General features: G+C 37.5%; 1 protein-coding gene across 5 annotated transcripts in view; it reads right to left on the reverse strand.

Annotated features, from left to right (window-relative positions):
- The window catches only part of LOC132859653 (prolyl 4-hydroxylase subunit alpha-2-like), a 46,081-nt gene that overhangs the window by 23,193 nt on the left and 1,067 nt on the right, over nucleotides 1-21,821 (reverse strand). For 3 of the 5 annotated variants that reach the window (XM_060890459.1, XM_060890461.1, XM_060890458.1), the window contains exons 2-7: nucleotides 14,052-14,149; nucleotides 6,472-6,568; nucleotides 5,775-5,926; nucleotides 4,140-4,277; nucleotides 949-1,188; nucleotides 71-261 (exon numbers count right to left, since the gene is read on the reverse strand). In XM_060890459.1, coding sequence (XP_060746442.1) covers nucleotides 71-261; nucleotides 949-1,188; nucleotides 4,140-4,277; nucleotides 5,775-5,926; nucleotides 6,472-6,568; nucleotides 14,052-14,130 — 897 coding nt within the window. In that variant the 5' untranslated portion in view covers nucleotides 14,131-14,149. Of the gene's footprint in view, nucleotides 1-70; nucleotides 262-948; nucleotides 1,189-4,139; nucleotides 4,278-5,774; nucleotides 5,927-6,045; nucleotides 6,153-6,471; nucleotides 6,569-14,051; nucleotides 14,150-21,821 lie in introns of those variants that run through there. The other 2 variants (XM_060890462.1, XM_060890463.1) reach the window with 2 other exon arrangements.

Below are 21,821 nucleotides of genomic sequence, written 5' to 3' on the forward strand. Positions count from 1 at the left end.
ATACGGTAAGTTTAGTGGGATTTGGCTATCTATAAAATAATAATTATTATAATAATCTTATTACACTCACCATTTTGACCCCTTCTCCTCTACACAAGGCCTCATAGATGTCTCTCTCAGGTAAATAATCTTTTGGGCGCTCATAGGTTATCATTTGAATGGATGTCTCTTCGTTAGGCTCCTTTTTGGTCAGGTCCAGGTCACTTGAGAGCATTTGCTCAAAATAGCGGAGATTTCCTAATGCTCTCTGGTGGCTGGGATCTATTTGTGTACAAAGTATAGAAATTAATGGTTAATAGAACAAATACATATATAATGCAGTAAATGTTACCCTCTACTTAGATTAGTATAACAGTTAAATGGTTTATGATCAAATTTAGAAGGCAGAAATAAATCACTTTTTGAATTAAGTATTACAGCTGTGTCAATTCTATATGAACAAGTATAAGTAGATAGATAGATAGATAGATAGATAGATAGATAGATAGATAGATAGATAGATAGATAGATAGATAGATAGATAGATAGATAGATAGATAGATAGATAGATAGGACAATTCAGGTTGTATTTATATTTATGAGAACCCTCTGGCCAATATTCTTCTCTAACCTGAACCCCTCTGTTAAATTGATTTTTTTTTAATTAAATGATTACTATATAAGGCCCATATGCTTCTCTGACCTGTACCCCTCTGTTAAAGCATCACCTGTGTCTTTTGTTGTAACTCTTATCCTGTGTATATACACACTCCTTTATTGTCCTTGGTATTGGTTTAGGTCAGCGACGCATATGGGCCATATCGTGTAATCATTTCATTTTTGAATCTATTTATTGAAATTAGTTTGCCTGCATTTTAACTTCAAATGTGGTTTTGCCTTTAAACATCACACTTTGAGATCTGTGATGTAATTGTACAATTATCTGTCCCCTCATGTTGCACTGATTACCAATGGAGACAAGATGTCGGGTGAGTTTGACGGCTCGAGGAACATCTCCCATCTGATAGACGGAGTAACTCAGATAGTCCAGGATGTCTGACTTGGATGTTTTGGTATCTTCACCAGCATCCATCTGTCGGAGCGCCTGTTGCATCCACAGCACTGCATGGTAGTAGTCATTCTCATTGTATGCTGTCTTTCCCATGTCAAAGCAGTCATCTACAGTCAGAAACTCATTGTAGCGCACACCTGTGGACCAAAGACAGAATAATTCTTACAGTAAAATTAAGACATTTTTGTTTCAGTCTCAGTTTAATTTAGCTGAATCCTCTATCAGAATGGATTTAATTGTTTAAATAAATAATTTTAATACTAAAGTAGTTTAAGTTTAAAAGTTTAATAATAAAATATCGGCTTTGTAGACTTTTCCAGACATGCGAAGGATGTTTTCTTTTTCATTTATTCAAAAACATATCATACCATACAAGACTGAGAATCATTTCATTATTTAGGAAGTTTAAACGTCTTAGAACAGTTTGAGCAGAAATATATAATCTGAATATATAAAATATATCTGAATACCAAATATGGCCATTTTAGAACAGGGTTTAAACAACAGCTTTTTGGGGAGGGGATGGTGTCATAGTATATTTTTACATTTTTGCTGTTGGGACAATTAAAAAGGGTTCTTAATTTTAAAATAAGTACCTTTACTACTTCAATTTTTAAAGATGTAATTAGCGGATGCCTCAAGATTAGTTAATCATCAAGAAGTAAGACAACCTCTATAAAAGCAAAACCTTTGGTAGATGGTATTCTAGAGCAAATCAAGTGTGTGTTTATAGTCTACATGTGAAGAGACACACCCAAGTGCTCCAGAATACCAAACTAATTATACTTTGTAGCGTCTGGTACAGGTCATTTAGATTTCATGTCCCAGGCACCCTAAACTTCGGCATCTACTCTTCAATCAACCGATGAGCAACCCAGTTTTACGATTTTATTGAGGGCTACATTCCACAGTGTCACACACACAACTGGCTCCTGAAGGTCTGGATCCTACACAAAGACCAGATAACCCCATGCCGCTTCTCTGATTGAACTCATAGGGGCCCTCAACCAGAACACACACACACACAAACACACACACTCACACACACGCACTCACCTGCAAATGCATACACACACACACACACACACAACACAATGGGACATTCCTTTTACTAATAAAACGAGTAAATAAAATGCCCCACATCCCACGGCATTAACCCATACTCGTATGTATCTCCTCCCCAGTTATAATGATACTCTAAGATTCTTATTCTTGTAACCTGTTGTAATTTCTTCTGTTAAGGCTTGCCTGACTTAAAATTATTTGCTCCTTACTTTCCTGACAAGGGTGTATTTTATTCATGTGTCAGAACACAACACTGTATTAACATCAGTTATACTTTAATTACCGATCCTGGCATGTTATGGTATACCTGTTCTAATGCTGTATGTCCTTTTAAGGTCTGATGTCAGAAGGTATTCAAGCTTATCTGTTTTTCACTTCCCTAATGAAAATGCATTTTTGTTTTGTGTTTCATTTTTGTTTCTTTGCCTTTATCAGAACACAATATCGTAGTAACATCAGTTACAATTTGATTACTGATCTGTGTATGTAATGTACCGCTGCCTTTATACCGTCATTCCCCTTCATGTTTAGTATCCAAATGACCACAAAATTATCGTTACTCATTTTTCAAACATTGGTGTATTTTATTTGAGCACGAAAGGCACCATACCGTCTTAATACACCTTGGATAAAACTTTAAAGTCATCTAAAAGTTTTATAGCTAAACCACGCCCACAGACACCTGAAACAAAGGGAGTTTTCCCCTCCAAAATCACAGGCCGTAGTATTGGCCATCTCCCCAAAGATGGGTGGAGTTTGGGACCTTTAAAATGTCACAAACACCACCAATCCTTGGTCAGATTTTCGGAACAGCTTAGAGACGACTCCATCTTCCTTCAAAGAACTTCCAGCAAGCTTCACTTCCCAGAACCATCTTCAGGAAGAACGTCTGACCCCATCCTGACTGAGATTTCTCCGTTACATCCAGACTCTTGTGCTGCAAGCCAATGCAAGTAACCGTTTCCTCTACCAATCAATTTAGATGCGTATTTTAAGTAGGAATCTCGCATTGAATTGTAAGGTGAATTTAAGATTCTGTGACGATTTCCCAGTTAGGGTGTGATTTAATTTTGGAGTCTAAGCTTGCCATTCCTTTCCTTCCTTTCTAATTTCTTCTTTTCCAGTCTCTTCCTCCCTTTCCCCAATTTCATTTCTTTTGTGTATTTTATTTTCATTTTTGTTTCTCTATTTCTTTTGTTTGTTTGTGTAGTTAGTTTTATGTTGTGTTTGTCTCATTCATTAAACGCCATATTTTTGTTCCACAAGTGATTGTCTCTGAGTATCGCTCACAAACTTAAGGTACCTGCAACATCTGGTCTGAACTACATGCTCTATTAAGTTAATTTAATTTAAATTACGGTATAAAGTAAAAGGGAAGTGAATCTTTCTTGGCCGGGAAGATACCTCCTTCATAGAATTAATAAAGGTTACACGGCCTGTTCGGCGGACGAACAGACCAGATAAGTGTAACGTTAATTCCATTACCGTCAATTTCAACTTAGGTTAAAATATTTAGGAGTCACTATAACACGTTATAACTTATACACGTTATACACGTTATAGCTTACTTTTAATATTTACCTTGCTTCGCGAGCCAAAATCGCTACACTTATTTAAAACATAAAACTGAAGGAGAATGCACTTTTTCCCCATGACTGTATATTGTTTCATTTAATGTTAATGTTTCATTTTCAGTATGTTACTCCATTTCACCTAGGAAAATTTCAGCTATAACTGGTCAGAGTAACAAGGAAATTAGCAAAAACCTAAATCAGGCAACATAACTGAATAACCTAAACCCAGACACCCCAACAAAAAATTTGAGGATTGCTTTGCATGAGTGTGAGAAATATTTCAACAATCAATCATATTAATACAGTTGGTCATGCATGTCACAAGATGTATAGATAATCAGAGATTGACAAATTTGCAGGCTATATGTAAAGCAAAGTTAAATTTATATTTTATATATATGGAAAGTCAGAGTTATTGAGAAACAGAAAAAAGTTACTATGCCTATTACCTGGCAGTTTGCCTTTAGAGAAGCTCTCAGAGTCCAGTTGATATGTATCTTGGAGACGCATAAGAGCTTTGGCTGCACCCTTTTGGTCCTCCTCATCTGGGAAAAACTTTCTGTGTATAGAAATGTTTGAGATGAAACCTGTGAAATGTAGAGAGATCAAAATAGAGAGAACCAAGTAAAATATCACCACCACCATCAAAGGAAAAGTGCTGAAAAACAGAATAGACCAAGGATGTGAAGGAAAGTTCTCATCTAATCATGAATATACCGATATCATACCATACAAAACTGTGAATTATTTAAACCTAGTAACCCTGCAGGTTAGCATACGGGTAATACATTTTCAGTAGGTAAATTGTCAGAAGTTTGGTAACCATTTTCATTTAAAATTTTTTAAATTGTCTATTAAATGGATTCTCATCAAATTTGTCATTATTGCAGCTACCACTTAGTAGACTTTCTTGGGGGAGAGAACAAAAAATACACATAGCAGAAGTGTCAACACAGAGAAGGGACAGACTAGCTCAAGTTGATAGGAAGATTACATTGATGAGAATAGCTGTGAACAGAAAAGTATCTCTGAATACACAAGCATGCCCTGTTTTAGAACAGAGTTTAAAGAACAGCATTTTGGGGGATGGGTAGTTTCTCATTTTAATATATTTTTGAACAAGGAACAAGTTAAGAGCCCCAGATTTATAAATAATTCTCAGGAATTGGGACATGAATTCAACTTCTTTGAAGTACTTTTTGCTAACATTAAGGCCTCTAATATTTAGGATTTCTAAAGGAAATTTCATCTTCATTCTAACAGTTTAGGTAAAAAAAAAGATGCAGCTAATGGAAACTTTAATTTAAAAATCAAACAGGTTACTCCAAAATGTATTTTGTTTTTTAATTTCATTTTTAACAGCATTAAAAATCGGGTGGAAGCAGACTGGGTAGAAAAATACTGTAGCAAAGCAACCATGTAGAAGACCACCACTAAACAGAAATAACAATTGTTATTTTTATACAGCTCAACAAGGAGACCCTGTCAGGAACAAGGAGTGTATTAAGGACGGTTTATGCTGAAACAACCTACAATCAATATACCACCAATGCCTGGTAGTACCTACTAAGCACATCAATTACATTTTTCAAATAAAGCCACAACCCAAATGTTTTAATTTGTACTACTGACATTTCACTTCACTGAATGATTGGTTGTCTGAAGCTTCACAATTAAAAAATTTATTCATATAGCTTAGTGTATATAAAACCTGAAATTTTGACATTTTCTAAACCACAATTCAAAGATATCAGACTCAGAGGTCCAGAAGATAATTCCATAGCTGAGTTCTTAGACTTGTATTTTCAATTTTAGAATGTTATGGTTTTAAATAGTATTATTTTTAGTTTTATGACGATTCTTACCAGTCTTAATTGAAATACTTCAAACTTTTTCACAGATAAATGCATTCTTTAATGAAAAGTTTATTTTTGAAAAATTCCAGTCATTCTTCAGGTCAGGTCTTACTACTGGAACAGCACTGTTAAATTTAGGAGTCTTTCAGGAGTGGTTCAATGCATACCTAGAAGAATATGTTACTCTATAAAGTGAATGTGCCAACTTGCTCAAACACACTCATTTACCTTCTGAAGAGTCCTGTAGCACAAGACTTTCTAGCTCAGACCATTCTGTGTTAAGTCTCTTCATCAGTTTGTAAGCATTCACTGGATGAGCCAAAAAGCCTTCAGGATCAATAGTTGATGCAAGAGTTAGCACATCCAGCCGGTCTGCCCAGCTGTAAAGGATCAAATAATATAAATATAGCACAAAATTTGATAAACAATTTTCACCATCAATGGGGGAGGACTTCATCATCACACCCATATGTGTTTTTCGCAAAACCAACAAACCCACCCCTTTTGCTGTTAGAATAACCTCCACTCTTCTGGGAAGGCTTGTCTTCTCAATAGATTCTTTAACATGGCTGTGGGGGATTTAGCTGAAAGAACACGTTCACTGATCTGCAAGAGGTTCTGGGGTTAGTCAGGGTTCCAGTTTATCTTAGTGTTGTTCATTGGGGTTTTTTGTCAAGGAGGAAGACATTGTTATGCGGAAGCATGTTTGAGCTTGGTTCTAGCAAAGGGAAATTGTAATAATACAACATACAATAATACCACATATAGATGTGAATGACAGTGTCCACAAATATTCTGTCCATATAGTGAATATTTTGGCCTAGCTATGAAAGCCACGCATGCAATATTTATGCATGCAGAATTTTAAAAAGTAAGGACAGAAAGCACCGTCAATATACAGTATTTGCAATGTTTAATTATGTACCTTTTCACAGCATCAAGCTTGGATTCCTCTGCTTGGATATATTGCTTCAGGGAGTGAACCAAATCCCTCTCTGCAAAGATCAAGTCTGTCATCTGGCCTGAGGGTGAGAAAAGAGTGAAAAAATAATTAAACACAGCTCTGACTTACTAACTTGTTTGTTAAACATCCAATGTTGCTGTTAAACTTCAAGTCACCTTCCAAACCTCAAACAGAACTTATCTATCCTCTGTATGATTATTTCATATTGGCACTATTAGTGCTACAATGGATGAACTGTGTTCTCTGCCATCAAAATGAGAGCACAGACTAATGATGGAGTTATACTTGACATGGGGGTAGATACATTAGCAACAAAAGCATCATCAGTAGCAGTGTTATTCACATTCACCCATTTGTCCATCTGTTAGTCTCTGTGAGTGTGAATTTATCTACTATCATCTGTAAAAGTGTATTACAGTGAAATAAAAATAAATAAATAAAAACAATGTTAAAACTATTTAAATAGATATATCCATCACTATACTAACTATGCATTAGCTGAATAACACCAAGGCTAAGCTTTAAAAATGTTTGCATTTTAAATAGATGAACTTTAAAAATAGTGTGGCTAAGATGACACCTAATCTATGTCATCCCTGTTTACCCATATGTCAGCAGAAAATAAACTTTAATTATTTAAAATAATATTTAATTGATGTGTGAAGCTAATTGTGTTGCAATATTGATGAATAACTACAAACTATTTCTTAGGCACAAAAGGCACCAATTTCATTGAATGACCCATGTGTTCTAGTATACATTTTATTTTGGATTGAAATCAGGCACAAAGAATGGGGGCTGTGTCAGGGACCACCTTGTAATAAAATAAGAATCGTTTCAAAAGGCTAACCACTGGAATTCTACAGATTTGTACAACATTTTACATATCAGAAAACATGTAAAAGGCATATATTACTTTTTGTTAGGGTGTTGATATGATTCTCTATCTAGTCGGGTTTCTCTAGAGCAGGGGTGTCAAACTCAGGTGTAATTATATTTGGCCCGCGAGATCATACCAAATGTGCATTACAGCTGGCTAGCCGCACACTCCGCTAATGCTACAAATCCCAGAATGCCTTGCCACTGTATTGACACGTAGTCACAAACAGCAAGCGCCCCTCATTCTCTGTTGACAGTTGTTAACAAGCATGCTACAGTCACATTGGGCAAGTTAACTCCACCCTCCACAAAAATGGCCAAACAAAAAATGGACAATAGGAGCTTTCAAGACAGGTGGGAGGCAGATTATCTGTTCACGAATATAAAGGACAGACCTGTTTGTCTTGTGTGCGAAGCTAACCTGTCTGTAACGAAAGAATATAAAATAAGAAGACACTATGAAACGAAACATTATGACACACTATGAAATGAAACAGAGTGTAAAAAACTGAGTTTGAATATATGTTTTTTATGCACTTTTTCTACTCCAAGGCATGAACTGTTAATAGTCGAAAAGTTGATTTTCATTAAATGAAATTATTATTTTTGGTTGTTTTGTTGTTGGTTTTGAAAAAGATCCACTTCAAAAAGGAACTTAAAATGATACGGTGAAAGGCATAATTTATTTTATTTATTTAAATAAGAAATGAACACCACTGATGTGTCTTTTATTTCAAATTTAATTTCTTATGTGTTTGTAATCAAGCTCTGGTTGTTCCAAATCCTGTGTTCAAGCAAAACTAAATTTTGTTTCCATACGAAAAAGGTTGAACATTATATAACAGTTGCAGTTAATTTTTCAATAAATATTCAGTTTGGCCCGTAACTTTATCTCAGTTTTATATTTTGGCCCACTGTGAATTTGAGTTTGACACCCCTGCTGTAGAGTCTTTATAATTCAGCGACCACAGTAAATATAAATGAATTCTGGAAGACGCCTTTTGCTGCAGCAAAATGAATACCATCTTTACTTCTTTGCTTTTACCACCAACTCTGAGTCTGACTGTGTAGATATTTTATATGTAGATCAAAAATGCCACCACAATTTATCCTAAAAGTTCAAAACACAAGGATCTACTAAAATCACCATGCTTACTCCTTAACCGCTCTAAAATCCTGTAGAAATACAGTGGTGTAAAAAAGTGTTGGCCCCCTTCCTGATTATTTTTTTGCATGTTTGTCACACTTTAAATGTGTCAGATCAAACTAATTTAAATATTAGTCAAAGATAACAAGTAAAACACAACATGCAGTTTTAAAATGAAGGTTATTATTATTAGGGTTAAAGCGCGAAGCGCTGGAAACCTATTGTTTTTGTTAGGATTTTTAGGGTTCAAGGGTGAAGCGCTGGAAACCTATTGTTTTTGTTAGGATTTTTATTATTAGGGTTCAAGCGCGAAGCGCTGGAAACCTATTGTTTTTGTTAGGATTTTTATTATTATTATTATTATTATTATTATTATTATTATTATTGTGGATTATAATAAAAGGATTTTTATTATTAGGGTTCAAGCGCGAAGTGCTGGAAACATTGTTTTTGTTAGGATTTTTATTATTAGGGTTCAAGCGCGAAGCGCTGGAAACCTATTGTTTTTGTTATGATTTTTATTATTATTATTATTATTATTATTATTATTATTATTATTATTCCGCCCTAGAAACGGTCGTGCAGCCCAAACCGTAAGGCCTAGAGAGCTCAAACTTGGTCAGATGGTAGTACTGGTCACAGTTACTCAGGGCCAAAATCTCAGCGGAATCGGACAATTTGGGGCGCTTCAGCGCCCCTCAACGCGTTTGTGCCCATAACTCCCAAACTGTATGTCCAAATCTCAAGTGCTTTATATCATTGGAATCCTTGGCCCATGACTTAAAAAACGTATATCTCCAATTTCATCTCCGCCATTAAATTTTTTCGCTATAGTGCATTTTGTCCGAAACCTACTTTTGCTAACTAGTCCTAGGTTTTTCGCCTGATCGAGACCAATCCAGTGCAGTAATATTCTCTGGAGTCTCATTGTCAATAATTTTTGAAAAAAAGTCGAAATTTTGATTCAGGGTCCTTAAGGGGCCCCAAAATGTTTGGACTGTGAGGAGCCAGTTATACTAAAATGTCAATAACTCAAGAAGTAAATGAGCTATCAACACCAAACCTGGGACACATGTGAAACAGATCAAACTGAGGTCACAGTTCAAAAACCGCGGCGATTGGCCACTTGGTGGTGCTATAACGGAAAAATCACTAAACAGCCATTTTTTTAAAAAACAGTCCAAAAACCCAATTTTGTACTGACTCGTAAGGCAAAGATTCTGATTCTGATTCTCGAAGTGGGTGGGGCCTAACCAGGAAGTAGGTGGGGCTTGTCTTGAAATGGGCGGGGCTTTAACCGGTAATAATTAATTTGTAATATTAATAACACTAGCTTACTACCTTTATGTTTTTATGAAATACAGCAAAAACGTGTCAGACACACAGTGTCTGGTTACTGGTTAGAGACAGCTGAAGGTTTAAAAAAGAAAAAATCTCCAACAGGCAGAGACGCAATGCGAGTCGCATTCTACCAAGCAAGCACCACGTCTGAACGAACCCACGTTTACCAGAACTCTACTGGTTAGTAAGTACGTATTATTAACATTACAACCAGAAGTAAAAAGCTGAAGAAACCCTAAACGTTAACGGAAAAGACCCGCGAACCCGAGTGACTGAGGGAGAGACAGAGAGCTGTTCTGTGTGTGACTGTGAGTGAGCAGAGCGAGACACAGCAACACAATACATCTGTATGTGTGTAGGGGAGGGGCGCTGTGACTAGCCTATCACTGTAGGGGAGGGGCGCTGTGACTAGCCTATCACTGTAGGGGAGGGGCGCTGTAACTAGCCTATCACTGTAGGGGAGGGGCGCTGTGACTAGCCTATCACAGAACGCTGACACAATCAGCTAGCCAATGATGATTTTCATATAATCCGAGCACGGATATTGACTCGTATTACTCGTATAATACTCTTACTCGGCAGAAGTGCTTTATCCGTACCGGATACTCGTTTCAGCCAAGTATCCGGCTCATCTCTAATGGATATGACTTTGTTTATTTTAGGGAAAACTGGACGGGTGAGTACTTCACATGACATATGTTGTGCCACCCTCTGTAGCATGACATATGTAGCCAAAGGCCTTAATCCAAATCCAATCCAAAGGCCTTAAACGCTTGAACCCGGGAAATGCTGCTTGCAGCTTTAATTATTATTATTATTATTATTATTATTATTATTATTATTATTATTCCGCCCTAGAAACGGTTGTGCAGCCCAAACCGTAAGGCCTAGAGAGCCTTGGTCAGATGGTAGTACTGGTCACAGTTACTCAGGGCCAAAATCTCAGCGGAATCGGACAATTTGGGGCGCTTCAGCGCTCCAAAACGTGTTTGTCCCCATAACCCCTAAAATCCTAAAACCCCTATGTCCAAATCTCAAGTGCTTTATATCATTGGAATCCTTGGCTCATGACTTAAAAAACGTACATCTCCAATTCCATTTCTGCCATTAAATTTTTCCGCTATAGCGCATTTTATCCGAAACCTACTTTTGCTAACTAGTCCTAGGTTTTTCGCCTGATCGAGACCAATCCAGTGCAGTAATATTCTCTGGAGTCTCAATGACAATAATTTTCGAAAAAAGGTCGAAATTTTGATTCAGGGTCCTTAAGAGGCCCCAAAAAGTTTGGACTGTGAGGAGCCAGTTTTACTAAAATGTCAATAACTCAAGAATTAAATGAGCTATCAACACCAAACTTGGAACACATCTGAAAGAGGTCAAACTGAGGTCACAGTTCAAAAACCGCGGCGATTGGCCACTTGGTGGTGCTATAACGGAAAAATCACTAAAAACAGCCATTTTTTAAAAAGAAAAGCCCTCTAGCGCCCCCAACAGTCCAAAAACCCAATTTTGTGCTGACTCGTAAGGCAAAGATTCTGATTCTCAGAATCAGAATCTTAAGAATTCGGTCACTTTGTGTATGTGACTTGCGGGTCACTCGTTCTGCATCTGGGTGCTTGTGTTTCTTCGCTTTATGGATATGACTTTGTTTATTTTAGGGAAAACTGGACGGGTGAGTACTTCACATGACATATATTGTGGCACCCTCTGTAGCATGACATATGTAGCATGACATGACATATATTGTGGCACCCTCTGTAACTTGCGGGTCACTTTTGCCCCTTTTCCACCGAGGCAGTTTGAGTGCTGGTTCGGAGCCAGAGCCTAATTTAGAACCAGTTCTTTCTTTTTCGACAGCCAAAGCACCGGCTCTGAACCAGGAAAAGTGGTTCTTAAGTAGCACCAAAACGTTGTTGGTCTAGACTTAAGAACCGCTTGTGTCCGGGGCTGTGGGCGGGGCTACTGTCATTTGATAATATACCTTAAGTATACTAATGTTTAATACACTTTTACTTTACCGCGATATGATACATTATCAGCACACATGATAGTAAGTAGCTACATGCTAAAGTTTTTTCTGTGTTAATGATAAAATAATGTTATGTACTTTCTCGATAACAACCTCCGTTTATACAAATTACATGGAGCTGCACGTACACGTTGGATGCTAATGTAGGTTCACAAAGCCGTGAGCATTAACAGTAAAGCAACATCCGCCATTGTTGATGTGTTTGTGTTTGCCGCTGCTGCGCTAACGTTGCTGGCACACGTGACACGTATACAGTGACGTCGACTCGGCTCTGTGATGGCTCTCTAGCCGGTGGAAAGGCAAACCGGTTCTTAGAAGGTTCACCAGTGGAACCAACTTTGAACCAGCACTAGTGCTAGCTCTGAACCAGCACCCGGTTCTTTTTGGTGGAAAAGGGGCATTAGTGTATGTGAAAATCCTTTAAGGCCTTAAACTCCCTAAAGGCCTTAAATGCTTGAACCCGGGAAATGCTGCTTGCAGCTTTAATTATTATTATTATTATTATTAAGAGAAAACAAAATCCAAACCTACATGGCCCTTTCTGAAAAAGTGTTTGCCTCTAAACCTAATAACTGGTTGGGCCACCCTTAGCTGCAATCAAGCATTTGCAATAACTTTCAATGAGTCCGTTACAGCACTGTGGAGGAATTTTGGTCCACTCATCTTTGCAGAATTGTTATAATTCAGCCACATTGGAGGGTTTTTGAGCATGAACTGCCTTTTTAAGGTCATGCCACAGTATCTCAATAGGATTCAGGTCAGGACTTTGACTAGGCTACTCCAAAGTCTTCATTTTGTTTTCCTTCAGCCATTCAGAGATGGACTTGCTTGTGTGTTTTGGATCATTGTCCTGCTGCAGAACCCAAGTTTGCTTCAGCTCACCAACAGATGGCCGCACATTGTCCTTCAGGATTTTTTAGTAGCAGAATTCATGGTTCCATTCATCACAGCAAGTCTTCCAGGTCCTGAAGCAGCAAAACAGCCCCAGACCATCATACTACCACCACCATATTTTACTGTTGGTATAATGTTCTTTTTCTGAAATGAATTGTTACTTTTATGGCAGATGTAATGGGACACACACCTTCCAAAATGTTCAACATTACATCAGTCCACAGAGTATTTTCCCAAAAGTCTTGGGGATCATCAAGGTGTTATCTGGCAAATCTGAGACAAGCCTTTACATTATGTTATTTTTGCCCAGCAGCAGTTTTCGTCTTGGAACTCTACCATGCAGGCCATTTTTACCCAGTCTCATTCTTTTGGTGGATTCAGGAACACTGACCTTAACTGAGGCAAGTGAGGCCTGCAGTTCTTTGGATGTTGTTTGTGGGGTCTTTTGTGACATCTTGGATGAGTCGTCGCTGAACTCTTGGGATAATTTTGGTCGGCCGGCCACTCCTGGGAAGGTTCACCACTGTTCCATGTTTTTGCCATTTGTGGATAATGGTTCTCATTGTGGTTCTCTGGAGTCCCAAAGCTTTAGAAATGGCTTAATAACCATTTTCAGACTGATAGATCTCAATTACTTTCTCTCTCACATCTTCCTGAATTTCTTTGGATCTCGGCATAATGTGTAGCTTTTGAGGATCTTTTGGTCTACTTCACTTTGTCAGTCAGGTCTTATTTAAGTGATTTATTGATTGCGAACAGGTGTGGCAGTAATCAGGCCTGGGTGTGGCTAGAGAAATTGAACTAAAAAATGTAATTAAACCACAGTTATGTTTTAACACTTTTTCCACACAGGGCCATGTAGGTTTGGAATTTGTTTTCCTTTAATAATAAAAACCTTCATTTAAAAACTGCATGTTGTGTTTACTTGTGTTATCTTTGACTAGTATATATATATTTGTTTGATGATCTGAAACATTGAAGTATGACAAACGTGCAAAAAAATCAGTAAGGGGCAAACACTTCTTTCTGAAAAAAAAAATAGAATATACATAAAACAACATATGCTTATGAGTTACTATACTTAACAAATGACAAAGTTAATCTTGTTACCAAATGTACTGAACAATGATTGTTTAGTATTGAGCATCGAGTCATTTGAAAGTTTTTAACAACAGAGTATATATGTATATATTAAATATACATAAAAAATAAATCAGAACTATATAAATTAGTAAATAAAAATTTTTTTACCAACTGATGTGAAGATTTCTGCCTGTATTTTGCAGCAGAACCAGCACACAGACCAAACTGTCACCACCAAAAATTGCATGTCTCACTGATGCACAGTTCTGAGAGAGTGATAGAGAGTGGGGAGAGAAAGCATATAATCAGTATATTCTAAAATATCCTTGCAATTCTAGTAGTGGCATACACACTTCAGCCATTGCTGTGAAAATCTGATAACAAACAGAAGCATTCATTGCGCTGTAATTACGCACCCAGATTGGTCTTACCGTCAGCACAGTTGCCACTGCAATTTTTTTGTTTGCTACAATAAACTGCAAATATACTCACAAACTTCCTTCAGCAGCTAAAGAGATAGTGTAGTGGGCTACATGCCTCTATAACATACTGGGCTAACACTTGATAACATGACAATTATATGGTCGTCTGTCATCTAAATTGATCATTTTTACTAGTGATATTTTGTTAATCAGGTATTGCTTGTTTATGCATCATAGCAGGACTTTTCATGAAAAGTGGTGCTGAACAAAAGCCAACATTTTTTTAATCTTCAGTCAATATCTCCCTGGGATTATCACTCAAACAAACAAATAGTAATGAAAATAATACTGAATTGTTGCTGAAATGTTTTGTGGACACATGTATGGCCGAGACAAATAATAAAACCTATTGCTTTTATAAACATTATATAAAACAAGGTCATGTGATCCTTACACACATCAGAGGGCATACTTGTGCTTACATTTGGTTTACATTTACATTATGTATTTATAATATAATTCTGAGTATCTTTTTTCACATCAAAATTGTGTTATAATTGTGTTATTATCTGTCTTTTAATGTGCAGAGAACACCACATTTGACAATACATCAGCATACAACAATTTGACGACCAGTGAAACAACATTGTCTTAAATGTTAGCAAAACAAAGAAGAATGTGATGGACCTTAGGAGGACACAACTTTATACAAAAATTTACACAACATCCAATATACAATTAATATAAAAAAGTTTATACACCTGTATTAAAATGCAGGTAATTTTTTATGCTGGAAGTAAGAAAATTTGTGATGCCTTTAGAATTTTTCTAAATAAATATGACCCAAAACATCAACAGATTTTCACACAAGTCCTAAAAGAATACAAAGTGAGCCAAATCAAACAAGGAGACAAAATATTATACTTGGTAATTTATCTGATCACTGAAGAAGCCACCGCTCCAGATAAAATTGTAGGGTTGCATCAAGAAGGGTATCCAGCATAATCCTGTGTCAAATCAAATATGCAGACCAAATGATGCCCCAAAACAGAAAGCCATCGAAAGAACACGAACATTTATTGAGGAAAATGGTCCAATATTACATATCTGTGAGTGGCATAAGTATGTGAATCTCTAGGATTAGCAGTTAATTTGAGGGTCAAATTAGTATCCATCTGTTTTCACTTCAATGGTTTAATAAACAGGAGTCAGTGAGTGTAAGTGTTTATGGAAGTGTGTCAAGTCACCCTCAGGAGTCTTGGGATATGCGGATCAGCTTGGGAATGGTTCGCTTCCTACCTGGAAGGACGCTCATATCAGGTAACATGGAGGGGAGTGACATCTGCTCCACGCAGACTCTCCACTGGCGTCCCACAAGGCTCAGTACTTGGTCCTCTTCTTTTCTCCCTGTATACTCACTCTCTCGGTGAAGTTATTTCCTCACATGGGTTCTCTTACCACTGCTATGCTGATGATACACAACTTATCTTCTCTTTCCCACCCGCAGATGCCACAGCTTCTGACCGGATCTCTGCATGTCTGGCAGAAATTTCATCATGGATGACTGCTCATCAGTTAAAGCTTAATCCTAGCAAAACTGAGCTGCTCTTCATCCCAGGTGATTCATCCCCAGGTCATGATCTTGCTATATCCTTACACAACGATCTGATCTCCCCGTCAGCCACAGCTCGCAACCTTGGGGTAACCATGGACAATCAACTGTCCTTTTCCTCTCATGTTGCTAATGTGACTCGCTCATGTCGGTTTCTTCTCTACAACATTAGAAGGATTCGACCATTTCTGTCCACACAGGCTGCTCAGGTACTTGTTCAGTCTCTTGTCATTTCTAGACTGGATTACTGCAATGCACTGCTGGCAGGTCTACATATGAACGCAATCCGTCCTCTGCAAATGATCCAAAATGCAGCTGCCCGGCTTGTTTTCAACCTGCCAAAGTTCTCTCATACCACCCCGCTGCTGCGATCCCTCCACTGGCTTCCGGTAGCTGCACGCATCAGATTCAAAACACTGATGCTGGCCTACAAAGCCAAAAATGGACCAGCTCCCTCTTACCTCAAAGCCCTCATCACTCCTCGCACTGCACCCCGCACCCTCCGATCTACCAGCACTGCTCGACTGGTTCCACCATCTCTCAGGGTAAGAGGCAAGTATACTACAAGACTCTTCTCTGTACTGGCACCAAGGTGGTGGAACGAACTTCCCCTAGAGGTCCGGACAGCTGAGTCACTGGCTATTTTCAAGCGGCGGTTGAAGACCTACTTATTCAGGAAACACTTCAACTAGCACTTCTTTCATTATCTTTTGCATTTTTAAAAAAAAAACAAAAAAAAAAACACACCTTTGACACTTTCATTGTAACTTTGAACAAATGTTTTAAACTCATGGTATCTTAAGTATGTAACTTAGTGATCCAGCATTAATGTATTCAATGTTAGAGATTTAAGCACTTATGTACGTCGCTCTGGATAAGGGCGTCTGCCAAATGCTGTAAATGTAAATGTAATGTAAATGTGTCAAGTCATGAACAAAATGGATTTTTCAGGATCTCGGAAAAAAACAGTTAAATAGTTAGACAGATGACCATTAAGACCATTAAGGAACTTTAAGATCATTGTTAACATCTCCAGGAGTGTCCGACCAACAAAAATCACTCTAAAAGCAAAACTTGTCTGTAAAGTCACAAAGGAACCCAAGGGTAGCCAACAAATAACTAAAAAGTCTCTCTTATGTTGGCTAATGTTAATGTTCATTAGTCCACCATCCGGAGAACACTGAACAACTGTGGTATGCATGACAGAGTTGCAAGGAGTACATCACTGCTCTTCATGAAGAACATTGCTGCTGGTCTGATGTTTGCTAATGATCATGTATACAAGCCAGATGACTATTGGGAAAAGGTTTCGTGGACAGAGGAGGCCAAAATAGAACTTTTTGGTTTAAAACAGAAACACTACAGTTTAGCATAACAGCCTTAATCCCATCTGTGAAATTGGGTGGTGGTAATATTATGGTTTATGACCTTTTTTACTGCATCTGGGCCAAGACAGATGGCATGACATTATTGATGGAACAATAAATTCAGAATTATTCCAGCAAATCCAAAATAAAAATGTCAGGAAATCTGTCGAAAAACTGAATCAATTTTTCTCAATAAATAAATTACCAACTATAATCTTTTTGTCTCATTTTTTGATTGGATTCACTTTGACTGGAAACCTAATTATGTTTTGGGTCCTATTTATCTGAAAATATACAAAATGATATTGGTTTTACAAACTTTCAAGCACTACTGTATCTCATATCTCATGTATCTCGTATAAAAAGCAAAAAGGAAAAATAAAGCTTACAACTAACTTAATTGCACAACCCTAAATTAATAATCTGTTGAACCACCTTTTGATTTGATTACACCACTCTGAGTGGTCTATAGGCATGGAATTCTATATAATAATATAATAGCCAGACTTGCTCTATTTTCTATATTTCGTCGCTGTCGAGCGGAATCCTCGTATCTCCAAAACCATTATTTTTCAGGAAATTAAAAAAACGCCGTATTTCTTTGAGTTATTAAACATTGTATCGTTAAAGTTGTTATTATACCTTATATTGCTATCATATACTGTTGTGTACCAACATTAACACAACATTTTCCCAAAGTCACGTTTTATCGGAGATACAAGCTTTATGACTTGGGAGCAGGGAGATACGAGATTATGCTGTCATTGATAAGAATGGTATGGACACAGACGTCGCTGCTGCCAGCAGTGTTCAATAAAGTCTGCGGTCACATTGAGCCTTTTGACAAGAGAAAAGGCTTCAATAGTTAACCAAAGCTAATGACTGTAGTTACATACATCTTCCTAAACTCTATTTTAAAGGTTTAAGAGCTATAAGTGATGCAATACAAAACACGATAAGCTGATTAGGCTGTCTAATGGGTGGAAATCTAATTATAGTTTCCAGTCTAATCTGCTCGCAAACTTACCTTCGTGGCTCACAGGTTTCTTTCTGCACAGAAGCATTACAGCTATCGATTTTTTAAAAAAACAGACCTACTCAAATGTATCTAACCTAACGTATCAAATGTATCTAACCTGTTTTCACTTGTTAGTGTCCAAAAAACAGTGTTTTACATGCACTGTGCCAAGAGAGGCATTGTCTATAAGTAGGCTGACTTAAAGTCAGTAAAATAATAATAAAAACAATAATTTAATAGTGGTATCCAAAACATTCATTTTAATTCAAATATTATATTATAAAAAACATTTTAAAACGTCAATGAACATGTATAATAAGCAGTAATAAATAGATATTTAAAATACATCAATAACACAGATAAACATCGATAAAATCATAGTTAAAGGGATAGTTCACCCAAAAAATAAAATTAATAAAGTTCAAATTATCGTTTCACTACGTTATACGGCATGTTTACGTATAATAACAGGGCAAAAAGCCAGCCAGCTTGCTTAAAGTGATGAGCATGACGGTTGAACATAACGGTTTGCCTTGACATTGTAAGATACAATCCTATCTTATCTGCAATGCACAGGGTTTAGTCCGCATTGCAGTGGATTGTCTTGCGCTAAATTCCTGTCCTCAGACGAGCACCAGAACTAGCGGGGGTCAATTTTTTTTTCTTTGAGCCCCACAAAAATCACTTTGGATATCACTTTAAGACGTGTTGATTCGTTGCGACTCTTAATCTTGAGGAGAAATATGCCGTGCAGCTCTCCCGCGGAGTGAAGAAGAGGTGGAGTTACGAGATTTCTCAGACAGTTGAAGTGTCCAATGGAGTTAAGAGATTTGCATTCAAGCTATTTTCAAGACTTTAGATTGGTTAATAACTTGTAAAAATAACAGACCCACGTGGGACTGACCAATAGCTTCGATATGTGAAAAAATATGAAATTGACCAAATTTGGACATACGAGGTTTCCGCCCGACAGCGACGATTTGTTGATGATTGTTTTTATGGTCTTTCACAGTAAAATTATTTTATACCCCTCTCCGGATCGATACCTTTCATCAAATAAGACAGCATGCATGCTTTGTAAACTATTTGTGAACTATGGCTTCAAATCAGATGACATAGAGAAAATCCTAAACAACAGATCATTATTTGTGGTTAATTCTAATAATTTTATTGATGTCAATTGCAGATAGTTTAGGATAGAAATCGTTCATGATATCTTATTCATATCATACTGAAGAAAGTAGGATCTCTGTGACTTCATGCTATGTTTTTCCCCAGGGAAAGAAATCTCCAGACATCCACCACATTTGTTTACTTCTAAGGCCATTTCACATGTACATTAAATCACAGTAAAAAAGTATATATTCCAACTTGTTTGGGAGTTGGGGTCAGGAGAGTAGTGTCTGCCGTGATATGGCACCCCTGGAGCAAATAAGGCCTTGTTCAAGGGCCAAACAGTGGCCGCTTGGGTTTGAACATGTATAAGGTGCTATAGGCTAATTCCTACATATTTCACCCAAGTTGGCTGTAAATACCTTAAAATGTACTAAGGTAAACTCTACACGTTAACCCACAGAAGTACCATACAACATTCCTGGCAGAATGCATAGGGAATATGCAGACCAGCTAATGGAAGTCTCCACTGACACCTTCAATCGTTGCCATGCCAAAAATATTTATAATGTCTATAATGCCTCAATGACTATCGTCCCATCACACTTACACCCATCATCATGAATTGCTTCGAGAGGCTTGCTATGAGGCACATTAAGACCCTGCTTCTACACTCAATGAACCTCATGCAGTTCACATATCGTCCCACTGCTCCACGGATGATGCTATTGCCACTACCCTCTATCTGGCCCTTACATACCTGGAATAAAGGACACATATTGTACATAGACCTAAGTTCACTATTAAACACAATTATTCCTCAGCACCCCATCGAAATGTTGAGACTGCTGGGCCTGAGCACCTCCCTTTACAACTGGATCCTGGATTTCCCGACTAATGCCCCTTTTCCACCGAGGCAGTTTGAGTGCTGGTTCGGAGCCAGAGCCTAATTTAGAACCAGAGTCTTTTTCAACAGCCAAAGCACCGGCTCTGAACCAGGAAAAGTGGTTCTTAAGTAGCACCAAAACTTTGCTGGTCTAGACTTAAGAACCGCTTGTGTCAGGGGGTGTGGGCGGGGCTACTGTTAGCGTCTTTGATAATGTACCTTAAGTATACTAATGTTTAATACACTTTTACTTTACCGCAATATGATACATTATCAGCACACATGATAGTAGGTAGCTACATGCTAAGGCTAAGTTTTTTCCTTTGTTAATGATAAAACAAAGGAAAACAAACAAACACTTTTTTACTGTGATTTCTTGATAACAACCTCCGTTTATACAGATTACATGGAGCTGCACGTAAACGTTGGATTCGCCGCGTTTGGGTGTTAATGTAGGTTCACAAAGCCATGAGCATTAACAGTAAAGCAACATCCGCCATTGTTGATGTGTTTGTGTTTGCCGCTGCTGCGCTAAAGTTGCTGGCACATGTGACACGTATACAGTGACGTCAGACTCGGCGCTGTGACGGCTCTCTAGCCGGTGGAAAGGCAAACCGGTTCTTAGAAGGTTCACCAGTGGAACCAGCTTTGAACCAGCACCAGTGCTAGCTCTGAACCAGCACCCGGTTCTTTTTGGTGGAAAAGGGGCATAAGAGATCTGACAGTATGAATTGGGAACAGCATCTTAAACACCACCACACTGAGCACTGGTGCCCCTCAAGGCTGTGTGCTCAGTCCACTGCTACTGGCTTTGCGGAATCATGTGTGCAGCAAAAAACTCATCCAGTTGACTGATGACATGATCATGCTGGCATTTAGTTACAGCTGGCATATACAGTATATAGAGTATTGGGCCTTACAATCAAAAGCCATCAATAAAGTTACATATTATTGTATGAAAGTTTAAGTTTTTATTATAACAAATTTTCCTACTGAAATCTATGTTTTGTGCTTTAAAAATGTCTTAAATAGATTTGGTGAGCTTCATGTTATTTACCCTACATAACATCTTACAACAAATATTTTATTTAAAAAAAAAAAAAAGCTTCAGGTTTAAAAAATGAAAGTTTGAAGGGATAGTTTCTTTTTCAGCTGAAATTTATCACCTGAAATTCTGACATTAAAAATCAACTTTACAAATACAAATTAGCAGCCCTCATGAACAACTTGACATTTGGGCTATCCAACAGTGATGGAAATTAACTAAGTGCTTAGTAAAGTTCACTTTTCTTGAACATTTACATTTTATTTATACGCTATACTACCTCTGCTCCACTACATTTCAGGGAAAAGTTTTTACTGTACTGCATAGAAGGAATGTTACAAGGCAAACTGACAAGAAGTTAAGCTCTAGCATCAATTGCATGTTAATGCATAAGCAACAATTATCTAGTAATATAACAACACAACTAGCAAGAACTGAAATGTTTATTATGTTAGGGTTGCAAAGGGGTGGAAGA

This window comes from Tachysurus vachellii, chromosome 17 (genome assembly GCF_030014155.1).
Source record: "Tachysurus vachellii isolate PV-2020 chromosome 17, HZAU_Pvac_v1, whole genome shotgun sequence".
In the NCBI taxonomy this organism is placed as follows: domain Eukaryota; kingdom Metazoa; phylum Chordata; class Actinopteri; order Siluriformes; family Bagridae; genus Tachysurus; species Tachysurus vachellii.